Here is a 13307-nt window from a genome sequence, read left to right as displayed (position 1 = left end):
CTGTCAAAAATCGTAGTAGGAACTTCTTCCCCAACTAAAACCTGAGAAACTCCTCTAGGCCCCTCAGAAAAAAAGTAACCATGGTTCCCCCTGAATGTCCAAGATGGATGCCTGCAAAGCCTCTTTGGATGTGCTGCCAGCTGGATCCTCACCGCCTCCAACATGGTCACGGCAGAGAAATCAGACAACACAGCTGGGTGGGCCTCCGGGTTTTTAACAACCTCGGGAGAAACACCTGGCAGAGGTTGGACAGAGGAAGATTCTGGTTATACCTTTTTCACCTTCTTTTTCCCTAAAGGCTGACACTCGGGGTGGGAGATTCCTGGTTCTCAAGATACAAGGGAAAAAAGTCTATTGTGAAGGTTTTTCAGGATAAACACCTGACAAATTGAACAAGACATATGGTCATGAGAAACTCCTACGCAAAAAAGACACATCGTGGTGGTCTTTATGTAGAATCTGTCTCCCGCACTGGCATTTACCCTTCCTGGATGACATTAATGTCAAGGAGCACAAAAAGCAAGATAAAATAAAAATCCCAACTGGGCATTTATCTGCAACTGCTAGAAGTCAGCAGGTAAACAGACTGATGGTGAAAAGATACGTTCAGACTGGGGGCAAAGAAGCTCTGATTACGGTAGGCTTGAACATCACCATTATGTCCTACACTATGCAAGGAGCATTTGGGTGACGTTTGGAATAACATAAAGCAACAGTTGTCTTTGGTAGACTGGCCAGATGTCAGGCTTCCACAGCAGGGAATCCCATATGTTAAGAATGCTGCAGCAGTGAATGTAAGGACATCATTTAATATGGTCAGGTGGGATTTTATGAGAAAGATAACGGAAGGATGTGCATTCTCTGTTAGAATAACAGGGTTAACTACAAGGATATGTAAAATGCCTGAAAACAAGAATTAACCTGGGATGACTTCTCTAAGACACACTGTGTTTTAACAGAAGAACCAGGTAGAGGTGTCATCTTTTTCCCTTTATTTGCTTTCTATTTAGTGCCATTGGCAAATAAAACAAGGGTCTCACAAATTCAAGGATATAAACGGTATGGCAATTTAGAAAAGCTGGCTTTATTTGGAGATAATATTATTGTGTACTAAAAACTCGAAAAGACATTTTGGTGGTGTGAAACATTTTGAGATAGTTCCAAATCTTTTTGGGATATAAAATTGATGAAAATAAAACAAAGGCTATAGCAGTAAACTATGAAATGGTTCGGTAATACCCATAAGATTAAGTATTTAAGTGCATGGGTTAAAAATAATCCTGTTAAGCAGCTGAGGATGTGTGTGAAGAGTCTAAAGAAAACAATATAAAACACTGAGAAACGGAAAGCTTTTGATTATGGATATTCATAGTATGATACAAGCAATGCAAATATTTTTACTCCCTTTATTTTTATAGACAGGCAAGGCACATTTTTATCAACAGGAAGAAGTTGTGCATGCTATTTCATAAATATTTGAAGGACTCTATTTGGGTGGGGAATATGGCAACAGTTAAATGGTATAATTTGATTCTTCTCAAAGAACAAAATGCTTTACAATAATCTGATGTGAAAGGATATATTGGAGGTATAACAGTTAAGGTTCATATATATAACAAAAGCAGAAGATTATAAATCAAAGTGGAAAGGGATGATGAAATGGGGGGAGTTTCAGATATAAGGAGAGAGTAGGATTTTGGATGCAAGTCTTTAAGAACAACAACAACTAAAGAGATTATCATATTCATAAAGTAGCAGAACGTATTCTAAGAACTAAGCCAGCATGGGACTGGAGAAAGAGGATTTTGCCAACAGGGATTTCTGCAAGTAAGAGTATAGAAAATAGGCAAGAGGACCTGGAAGTTTACTGGAGAAAATTAGCAATGAACCATGGTACTAGGAACAAATAACTAGAGAGGGAAGGATAACAGTGAACTTAATCTAAGTATAAGTCTGGACTGCAGGTTAGACACTGCCTTCCCTCCTTGGGATTGATATTAGAGTACAGGCAAAGAAAAAGTGATAAGGAAGTGCTAAGGGAAAGACCAGCTCTGGAAGAGTTTTTAGCTGAGTCTAGAAAAGAAACTGGTGTTAAAATTAGTAGGGCATATAAAATGATACATAACTATAAAAAATCAGTTGGGAGGTTAGAAAAGTTTGGGAACAGGGAATGTGAGTGCACTTTATAAAGGAACAATGGGATGGTATCTGTATGGCTCCAAAGGGTGCAAAAATGACTAGAAGATTTAGGATTTCCACTGGGAAGTATTTGGAGATATCTTTTACACACCAAGCAGACTTCAGAAAATGTTTCCTCAGGTAATCAGCGAATACTGGAGATGTGATGTGAAAAAGACAGCAATTTAATGCTATTGGAGGCAAAATTCTCAAATGAAGACACTACAATTAAAAACCAAGTTATCAGTACCACACAGCACCAGAGTAAAGCTACCACACACAAATCAGGCCAAACACAAAGACCTAAATATGCTGAGGCTCTTAAAAGTAACCTACATAAGCCATAAAGGCCTCTTAAATGTAATCTAAGAAACAAGGACCCTCAGCAACCTCACAAACGCTCAACACAGACAGCACTCACAATGAAACATAGAGTCACAGTGTCTCAATTCAAAAGACCATAAGGCAAACCACCACACAATCCAACATCCTAGTCTTAGGTTCCTCTACTATATCACACATTGATGTACTACTTACGAGGCTAAGTAAGGAGACGGTCAAAGTCAGTTGCCTATCAGGTGCCATGATTCGCCACATCACAAAGGCACTCAAGTCCTTGCATCACAAGTACACATATGACAAAGTCATAGCACAGATGGATGTAAATGACTTGCGCTGTACCTCCCTGGACTATATGAGGGCACAGATAATGGAGCTCTCAGAATATGTGTCTACGGCAGGTATGAGCCAATCCTTGAGCAGCATTTTAGCTTCATCAAGAATGATGCCACAATACTAACAGAAGATTCTTGACTTCAGTAATTAGCTTAGCTTCTGGTTTTGCTCAAAGGGGGTCCAATATATATTGGCATGGGAGGAGATGGTAGACAATCCTAACTACTTTGCAAGGGATGGCCTGCACCTATCCCCCAAGACTTCTGTATATTTGCTAAAACGTTGTTCTGCCACCTTATGCCTATTTAGGCAATATCAGTCTTCATATACTTCCCATATAACAGAAAATCTGGATAACAAAGGTACTGCTGCCAATATTGGGAGATTTAATAAAAATTCCAGTCATTAAAACCACTCCATACCCTGGAAAACAATTGATGCATTATGCATAGTTATGGGGCACTTGGTTCAAGAGCATTGAGTGAACCCCCATCAGTGTAAGGTTTCAATGCCTTCCAGACATTCAAGCCCACTGCAGCAGATGAAGCCACTAAAGGCAACAGTGTCTCTATCTGTAAAAACTTCATCTCCAGACTAGTTAGACAAGATAATGTGGAACTCCTTCATGTCCAACTCACCATACACACGGTTCAGAAGCATGGAAAGCACCCTGGCTATCAGAGGCTACAATGCCTTTCATACATTTCGACCCCTCCTCAGCTCAGAATAAAACAAAGGGAAGAGGTGTCTCAGTGTTTATAAAGGACAAGTACACTGTCAGACTGGTCCAACATCATGGCTTGCTTGAGCTGCTCCATGCCCAACTAACCATAGGTGCGACCGCATATCATATCCTTGTTGGCTACAGATCTCCTAACATGAGTCTGGAAAATTACACCTTCTGCATAAACTTACTGGAATCTCACATTCAGCCTGACACCATACTTATGGGTGACTACAACTACCCTTCCATAAACTGCAAGACTTACATAACCCATAATTCACTTGCTCCGAGGTTAGTGGACTTTGTCAATGCAAACACCTTGGCACAATTAGTTAGCTCCCCAACTAACATCCTAGACCTAGTACTAAAACATAGGAGGATGCATCTCCCTCCCATGCATTAAGTCCTCCCTGGTAAGATCTGACCACAAAATGATCTCCTTTAGTATTGAAACTGACCAAAAACCCCCACCAAACTCCAAACGTAAGAGCTTTGTTAAGGCCAGTTACCTCAAACAAGGTGACAGCTCATTAAACTTCCAAGCCCCTCCAAACCCAGATGACATGGAGGCCTAATCTGAGTTGTACATAAAACCACTGTACAACCACATTCATAAGCTACATAGAGGAGGCAGTACCTGTCAGAGTCAAACCTATGATTACTGGCAAAAGTAAACCATCCTGGTGGACCTTTAGCATAAACAGGCTACTCAACAAAAGGAAAAAATCCTCTTCAAAGCCAAGAAGGAACAGAACAAACAGTGCAAAATGGCACTCACCAGTTTAAACAAATTAGAGAACTGGTCAAACCTGCCAACGCAAACTATGAGGCAAAGATAGCCCCCAGGTGAAAAATAACCATAAGCCTTTTTTTTTTTTAATTATATACGTAACCTCGGGGGAAATGCTCAGCAACATGCCGAGTTACTCATGAATGACAACACTTACACCAAGCCTGAAACTACAGCAAACCTGCTGGTCAACAAGTTCAGTTAATCCCCCCCCCATCACCTCCTACAACACCTAAAGAAATACCTGCAACCACCCCCTACCAGTCATTACCAGGGAACAGGACCTTATTGCGGTCGCTAAAGCCAAACACACAGCCTCCATGGCTCCCAACAACATTCCAGGATGCTTCTTAAATAGCTTAAAACAGAACCTGTCAGCACCACTAAAAACCCTCTTTAACCAGAGTCTTCAGACAGGTTTTGTCCCAGGGGACTAAAGAACTGCAACAGTCCTCCCTCTGCACAAGAGGGGACCCATCAACTGAACCAGGGAACTACAGACTCATAAGCTTGACAAGTCTCATCTGCAAGGCCATGGAAGAATCATCATAGACTTGATTGATAATGACATAGGAAATCTCCAAACACTGGACCAGACCCAATTTGGCTTTGTCAAAGGGAGGCCTTGCCTGTTCAATCTGGTGGACTGCTTCAAGAATGTCACCAGGGACATAGATGAGGGCAAAAAGGTACATACCGCTTATTTAGACCTGGCTAAAGCTTTCGACACAAATCCCCACTCTGGGGATCATAGATAAACTTATTGAGATAGGCATAAATCCCTACATCATCAGATTGATTGCAAACTGGCTCACTGACAGGAAACATATAGTCTAGTTAGATGAATCCAATTTGGATAAGAAATCTGTTACTAGTGGTGCCCCACAGTTTTAGGACTCCTCCTGTTTGGTATATATTTCTCTGAAGTGAAGGCCAATGTCGGGGGCCTCTGGCCCACCAAATTTGCCAATGATTGTAAGCTGGCAGCAATCACTGAGTCCCCAAATGATGCTGATATCCTACAAACAGACCTAAAAATGACAAATGAATGGTACCAAAACCATGGTCTGAGCCCAAATGCTAAAAAATTGTGTAATCATACCCTTTGGAAAATCAGATATCCCTGCAAATTATAATACCGATATAGCACACCCCTAAAAGTAGACCCAGTGGTGAGGGTCCTAGGAACACAGCTAGATAGTAATCTAAACCTTGACTACCAGGTAGCCATGGTAGCGAGGAAATCCTTTTGTGTGGCTCAACTTATAAGTAAAGGCATGGCATCAAGTTCAAATGAAGTCATAGTGTCATTATAATTGGCGCTCATAAGGCCCATAATTGAGTACAATGTTCCCTTTTGCATGTACCTAACCAGGCACCTAAACCAATTGTAGCAGACCCAGAGATTTCTCACTAAAGAAAAAAGTGTAAGACATACGTCTTATGCAGGCCAGCTAAAGGTCCTATCCACTTACTCTGTCTCATACAGCTTATTGTGAGGTGATTTACATGCCTGTAAATTCACTCCTGGGGTACTGGACAGAGGCAGTCTGCAAAATGACTCAGGGCTCTAAAACTCAAACAACCACAAGCCAGTTACTACCCCATCCCATTTCTGGGGAATTAAGATACATCAATCATCTTACCTTGGGTATTATTGGCAAGGCTTGTAAAGACTATTGTGCCATTAGCCTAGTAATCATTTATGAACCTAACAACAAGGCCCTTATAATATGGCTAACTATAGGACCCCCTCTATGTTTGCCTCAACTCATAATTCTTACCTTACTAGTATGCAGTCCCTGTGAATTAAATCAAACACCATTCTCCTAGGGGACATCAGCTACTCCTCCATTAACTGGGAGATGTATACATCCTTCAAAATGTATGACCAGAGGTTTCTGGACTTCATCAAAACAAACTCCCTAGATCAGTTTGTGCACATCCCAAACAGGAATGATAAAATCCTGGACTTGATTCTCACCAATAAAGGGACAGCTCTACAAATCCGACCACAAATCAGTCACATTCACTTTACAAATGAAGTCAGAAGCCTCATCAAATACCTCACTATTCAGAGATTATGCAGATGTCTACCTACTGAAATTGAGTCATGACTTGACTAAAATTAACATCCCCTTCTAAATCTATGATCCCACTTGTTATGTGAAATCCTTTAATGCCAAATTCTATGCACATGTGAACAGGTGTATAAATACACCTGTCCTCCTACGAAGTAAATACAAAGCTAAATTAAAAAATAAATCCTTATGTTAGAACTCAAATATTAACAGGCTCTGTATTAAAAGAAAAAAAAAATAATCACACATTAAAACAAATGTAACTCTCAAGATGCAAAAAAAAAGCTCTTGTTAAACTTCATAGGGAACTCCAGAATGTGAACAAATCAACTAAAGCTAGATATAAGGTAACAACTGTCACCCAGGCAAATTATAGCACACAGGGTCTTCTTTAAGGTCTATATTACCACATCGAAAAAGTCGTTAATTAAACGGCTTTATAACCGAAAATGCGGTTAATACAGCTCACTTTTGTGGGGGACTGCGCCCCCACACCCCCTGCTACTTACTTATACCAACTCCGAGATCGCACTATAGTGATGAAAGGGCAAATTTTCTGATCTTCACTGTACCGGAATCTCACAATACACAGCTCTTTTATCGGCATTTTCGGTTATAAAGCCATTCGATTAATGGCTTTTTCATTGTGGTAACATAGGCCCTTCTTTAACTATGTTAGAAACCTTAGAAACAATGCCTGACACTGTGCAGATCTATGACTAAATGATATCACAAACCTGGTCCCAGAGGACATAGTCAATCTGCGAACAGATAAATTTAACTGTAACTTCACTCCCCTCTCCCCTCCTAAATTTCTAGATCATATACCCACCATTTATACCACTCAAATCCTCTATAAATAAGTCCTCAAGGCAGTATCCAAGGGCAAGAACACTAAGTCTTATGCAGCTGGATAATATATTGAGCTGCTTAATGGTTAGCCTGGAACAGGACTATCAAATCCCTACACAGTCTATTTAGTGTTAGCCTCCAAACAGGTTTTGTGGCAAACAAATGGAAGACAGCAACTTCCATCCATTCGCTCAACAGATCCAAGTCTCTTTTACAACATAAAAAGAACATGTGGAGGGATAGAAATATTTCACAGAGTATCCGACTTCTTTGGAATCCTATTCCTCTCTATATAAAGCAAAGTACTTCTCTTACACTATTCAAATGCAATTTGGACAAATGGATGGGCAACTGAAAATCCACCCCTGATTTAGCCTCCTTGTCCCTCGTGGATAGGGGAAACATGCAAATGTTCTGGTCATTTGTAGATTATTCATACAGACCTATGGCTGGGCTTCTAAAGATCTCATGGATCAATAGCCTAGTAAGCACCTGTGAACTGGGAACATGTTTTTTGGTAGTACAACGAGTTGGCAGAATTAAAAAAAATAAACTAGGGAGTATTTTGGAGAAATATTGGGGGAGGAAATTATTCTTTTGAGCTGGGACACAGGATATGAACTGCCTAGACATAGTGGAGTCTTATAAGTTTACTGCTATTGATGGCCAAAAAAATAAATAAGACAACAAAAAATTACTAGAAATTGGAAATTAAAATCTAAACCAAATGTAACTCAAACACCTAATATTGTAAAGTAGGTAAAATAACTGGAGATGGGATCTTTAGAAAAGGGAAGGAGCAAATTACATAGAAATAAATGGAATTTGTGTGAACAATACATACAGCATAACTTTTAGGAGGAGGAGTAAGGTTTAGGGGTGACAGAAATTGAGCAATTTATGTACCGTTGCAGTGAATAATTGTTAAAAAGAAAACATACATGCATGCCACAATAAAACAATTAGAAATATATATATATATATATATATATATATATATATATATATATACACACACATATATATATATATATACATATATATATATATATATATATATATAAATCCCCCCAAAATTAGTACATGTGTACCCAAGTCATTTAAATTGTGATTTAATAAAGATGTTAAAAAAGGACCTCTCCATACTTGGGGCTGTTAGGAGGGCACTGCTGTGGGTGGCCTCTCTCTTATCCAGGTTGGTGTCTAGGGTACGGGACTCTGTTTAGGAATTTAGATGTCACCTTTCAGATCTCTTCTTTGCTTCCTTGTTGTGCTCTAAGGAGACTCATCAGAGTGCTCAGGAGAATCTTTGCTAGCCTTTCTAAATTGTCAGTGGCTTTCTGCTTTTCTGGCCAGCCGGGGTTAAAGATGAGAAGGACAAAGGCTTCAAAATTGGGTATCTTGAGTTGAAGCCAGTGTTGAAGCAGCCTTTCTGGTATACAATCTAACTGGCTGTATTGGCATTGTTTCCTCTCCACTAGCTGTCAGAGTTAGATGCACTGGTATTGAGATCACTCTTGCAACTGACACACATGCTCAAAATGTCAACACAGAGTCAGAGGTCTTGGAGTATTAGCACAGATGCTAAGCTCAAAAGAAATGAAGGTTCTGGCACTGAAAGCATAACTGCAGATGATGCTAATGCTGAGGTCCACATAGGACCATCAAAATCTACTACATGGTGCTTTCTGGAAAAAAAGCACTGAAATCATAAGCAGCAAAAATACCAGTCCCAACAGATGCAATGGTGTCAATGGGAAAAGTACCATCAATTTTGACAGTTACAGGCAATAAACTGTTTCAGAAACTTTTGGTGCTAATACAGGGCTCAAAAAAGGAGCAACAGAAGGAGATGCGAAGACATTCTCTAGCCACCCCAGAAACAGAAGAGGAAGAGGAGAGACACATTTCACATTAAGCCTAACAAAAACCTTCATAATCCTTATCCTACTCCAGGTGCATGGAGGGGCGTCAAACAGACCTTGCCAACTGTAGTGAAATGGAGGGGAAGGCATTGACTCTAGGTACCAAAAAAGCTCCTACTCCCAGAATCAGCTGATCATCTTCCCTTGGAGCAGGGTCTAGCAGCAACAAATCCCCTGTGATGGGAGACACCAGTTGCTCTTCTGCACTGGAAACCTGACTTGCTGTAGCCAGAGGAATGTTTTTTTCCTTGTTATCTTGGGGGGATCTGTACTGGTCATTCAGAACTTTTTCTCCTCTTTATTAATCCTTTTCCATGAGAAGAGGCCTGCAATGCCCCGGATCCAAAACTCTTACAATCTCACAGGGAAGTATTCAAGTGTTCCACATGCAGGCAACACAACACGCAGGTTGAGTGCATCAAGGGGGAGTTCTGTGGTGAAACTAGTTCATTTTTTTAAATTCTGTAGCCTTGCCCCTTTCTCTTTTTCCAAGTACAGCTGCTGTACAACTATAAAGAAGCATGGTGAATTAATGATTTACAGCTAACTGTAAAGCTTGTAAAAGGCCTTAATCACAAGCCAACTTAGTAAGGAGTGGGAGAGATAGAGGTAATAAACCAGAATCTAGCTAAATAACTAAATGTCATATTAATTTCACTATACTAAGAGCAATCACCCCCCTCCCCCCCCAAAAAAGCAAGACTCTAAAAAGCTAAAGGTCTGGATCATAAGATGACCCTCAATGCATTCACTCAATCAGCAAATGAAATCTGGAGAAAGTGGAAAGCATGACAAATTACAGAAGTGATAAAAGGAGTCTGAGTTTGAGAAAGCCATGTGGATAAAGGCTTGCAGTGACCAGTCTTAACACTGAAGTGAAGAGACAGGATCATGCAAGGTCTCAACGTTCAAATGCTTGAGAAAACATGAGGTATGAAGGCTTAAGCTACTGAAGAAACCTGTGCCATCTCATAAACAGTAATAGAAAGGTGTGAAAGCTTAGCAGTATTTTTCTTTTACTATTTACAGTTCACTACTCTTTGTATAGTAAATGGCATTGTTTTCACTATGCATTATAATATGTCTCTACATATTTTTAATCAATAATGTTAAACTGATACAAATTTTATAGTTCACCTATTTACTTTGCAAGGACGATAGTTCTTGAAATTAAAACATTTGAAGCATGAAGAAAAGCTTACAAAAAAAGTTATTTTAATGAAAAAAAAAAAATGAAATGGTACATACCTTTCTAATATTTATAGACGCTTTACTGAAAGCAAAGTTACCATAAAATGTAAAGAATTCCAACAGAAGATTATCTGGAAAAAAAGATACCAAAATTAGTTTCACTTAATGATATATCATAAACATGTGACTCTCAAAACATTACAACTTACCTAGCATTTCAGTGTTCTGCGCAAGTTTCATTTTGCTTAGATCAGAGCTGAATGTACAGTCATGCCCCTCTATGGTACATTTGTCTTCTGCACCTAGAGATTTAAACATTAAATTGAAAAGTGGAAACATATTTGACAGTCAGATAATACAAAGTGCCAATAAACCAACATTCATCTAAAGAGGAATAGGGGCTTGAAAATTATCCTTCCAATCTAGGTAAAACCGTCTTTCAGCTCTAACACACTCCTGAAGCAGAAACAACATTAAAACCAAAAACACTGGGTCATTTAAAAGCTGCCTGATTTTCCTAAAAACCCATCTACTTCGGAGATTACCTGACTGCAGCAAAGGTTTCTTTAAATGCAGTGCCAATCAGGTTTCCTTTCCGAGTTGTTTTAGTAGTGTAATAACTTACCCCAAAGAGTGGTTGTGTACTTTTCAAAAGCAAGGGGACATCATCCTTTTTACTCCATAGGGTACACTTGCATTAAATATAGAGGTAATACATGGAGTAGTATAGTTAAATGGTTTTCATACAATCAAAAAGGAGTAATGCTGTCAAAATTTACATAAAGCAGACATCAACAGGTGTTTGTGCTTGCAATATGTGTGCACAGTGCTGGAAGACCCATGATGCATCAAATCTATAAGAATGCATCAGACAGCCAACGTGCAGTTACTGAGCCCTTACCCTTGCCCCAGTCTCCCACTATTTCAGTGCTAACCTGGAACCATTTGATGGTTTACTCTGTACCAGACTGACAGTAATATACTACAGAGCCCTCTTATATGCTCAGTGCAGTATTTCATCAAGACTGTCAAAATGTCCCTCATCCAAACACCATCTATATCTTTCCCCTTCTTTCTGGATGGGTAAATATGGGAGGTCCAATAAGTGTGAACGACATATTCAAAGGAGCAAAGCCCTTAAATCCAAACTCAGATTCTGATAAAGGTCCAAAGGGTAAAAGATTTCAACCTAAATGAAATTGCCTCTGGCCATGGCCCAAAAGAAAGGACACCCTCCAGTAGAGCTTTTTTGAGTGTGTACCTTTAACTCCTAGTGGGTGTGGCTTCAGCATTTAAAAATTGAAGTTATCACCTTACATTTTTAACAAATACCCATTGACAGAGGTCATATATAAATACAATTGTGTTTGCTATCATGTATGCTTCAAGATAAAATTTTCCAGTACTTTGTATGTAACATGGTTTTGGAATTATTAATGCAAATATGAACAGGCAATATTTGACGCCTAGAGGAGCAGTAGGGTATAACTGCAGAAATGCCTGGAGACGTCACTCGGCTGTAATGAGGTAATTATAATTCAAGATGTTTTATTCAGTCTGACACACATCAGTTGTAAAGATTTTTTTTACCATTTCTTTTTGCTGTAATTATACTCTTTTCATGTAAAGTGGTCTACCTGATTCTAAAATTTGTAGTTTTTATTTTAGTTATATCAGCAATGTTATATTTATTACAGTTCAAATAAAACCATGAGTTTGGATGTACTATATATGTTGAGAAACTGTGCAATTACTTCCTAATTCTTTCATCGGGTGACACATGATGATGACATAAGGATGGAGAACAGTGTACCCCAGGGTACTGAATTAATGGAAGTCTCACTATGTCAGGAAGACTAACAGTCAACACTGAGAACTCTTTCAGAACCTGGTGCATTTTGTCAGCCAGTTCTTGCTGTAAAGACAACATCTGTGATAAATAGTTTATGGTCGTAAGAGTAAACAGGGAAAGCATGCAAACCCACTTCCCAAAGCAATCTACTTCTCAAGATTCCTTCTGCAGGTAATGGACAGTAGGACACTATGATGCAGGAGCCTTTTTAAGGGATGCTTCTGCAATGAAATCTATTTTTTGTATGTCCAACAGGTCCAGTCTTTGGAAGGCAAAAGGATTTTATCTGGCTTCTTTGGTACAGGATCTACAAAATCAGAATTGTTCCATGGTTACACTAGTCATCAGCTGCAACATCCTGAGAAAATGGAAGGACATCTAGGAAACAGTTTTGGGGGGTGTATGGAAGGCCTCCTATAGAATATACAGAGGAGAGTTTGTGAGGTCAGTGGGCCAACCTTCTCTCTGTCTAAGCAGCTTTACTACCTCCCCAAACTTCATCATCTTAAGGAGGGAGGTGGGGAATCTATAGCCCCCCTCCTCAACATACTGAGTGAGAGATTCCCAAGGGTTGTCCATGTGTCTCCTCTTGCATTTCTTACACTTCCTTACAGGTGATGGGTCTGAGAAGAAAAATTATAGTGTATATAATTACTGTAACAAAATAATTTTTTTATATAGTTTAGATTTTGACTGTTTTAGCATGTTTAATAGAAAGTTGTCATGCCTTACTCTGTTACCTGTTTAGTTTTAATTTAATTAAGTGTCCTTAAGTGCTGCAGTGGTTATGGTGTGTGGAAGGTGCCATAAAGTTTTGAACATTTTAAATAAGTGTGGTTCCACATATGAAATCAGTTCTGAAGCAGTCTGAGTATCATGTGGACAAAAGCACTAAACTGTTTGTTAATGAAGAGTCGCTGTGGCCATATTTAGCATTGTTCATTTTGATTCAACAATTTTTTCTCCTTTCTTTAGCAGCTCCTGGAGGAAGGAAATCACATGTAACATTCCCAATAAAAATGCTCATCTCCCAAACAAA

The 13307-nt window shown here is 39.3% G+C and overlaps 1 protein-coding gene across 2 annotated transcripts in view; it reads right to left on the bottom strand.

The window, feature by feature from the left end:
• The window catches only part of LOC122790015 (mitochondrial poly(A) polymerase), an 894403-nt gene that overhangs the window by 103923 nt on the left and 777173 nt on the right, over positions 1 to 13307 (bottom strand). For both annotated transcript variants that reach the window (XM_044057550.1, XM_044057551.1), the window contains 2 exons: positions 10626 to 10718; positions 10474 to 10547 (listed from right to left, as the gene is read on the bottom strand). In XM_044057550.1, the coding sequence (XP_043913485.1) occupies positions 10474 to 10547; positions 10626 to 10718 (167 nt within the window). The remainder of the gene's footprint in view (positions 1 to 10473; positions 10548 to 10625; positions 10719 to 13307) is intronic.

This window comes from Protopterus annectens, chromosome 15.part0 (assembly GCF_019279795.1).
Source record: "Protopterus annectens isolate FY-2018-M chromosome 15.part0, PAN1.0, whole genome shotgun sequence".
NCBI lineage: Eukaryota > Metazoa > Chordata > Ceratodontiformes > Protopteridae > Protopterus > Protopterus annectens.
This window is presented reverse-complemented; position numbering and strand designations above follow the sequence as displayed.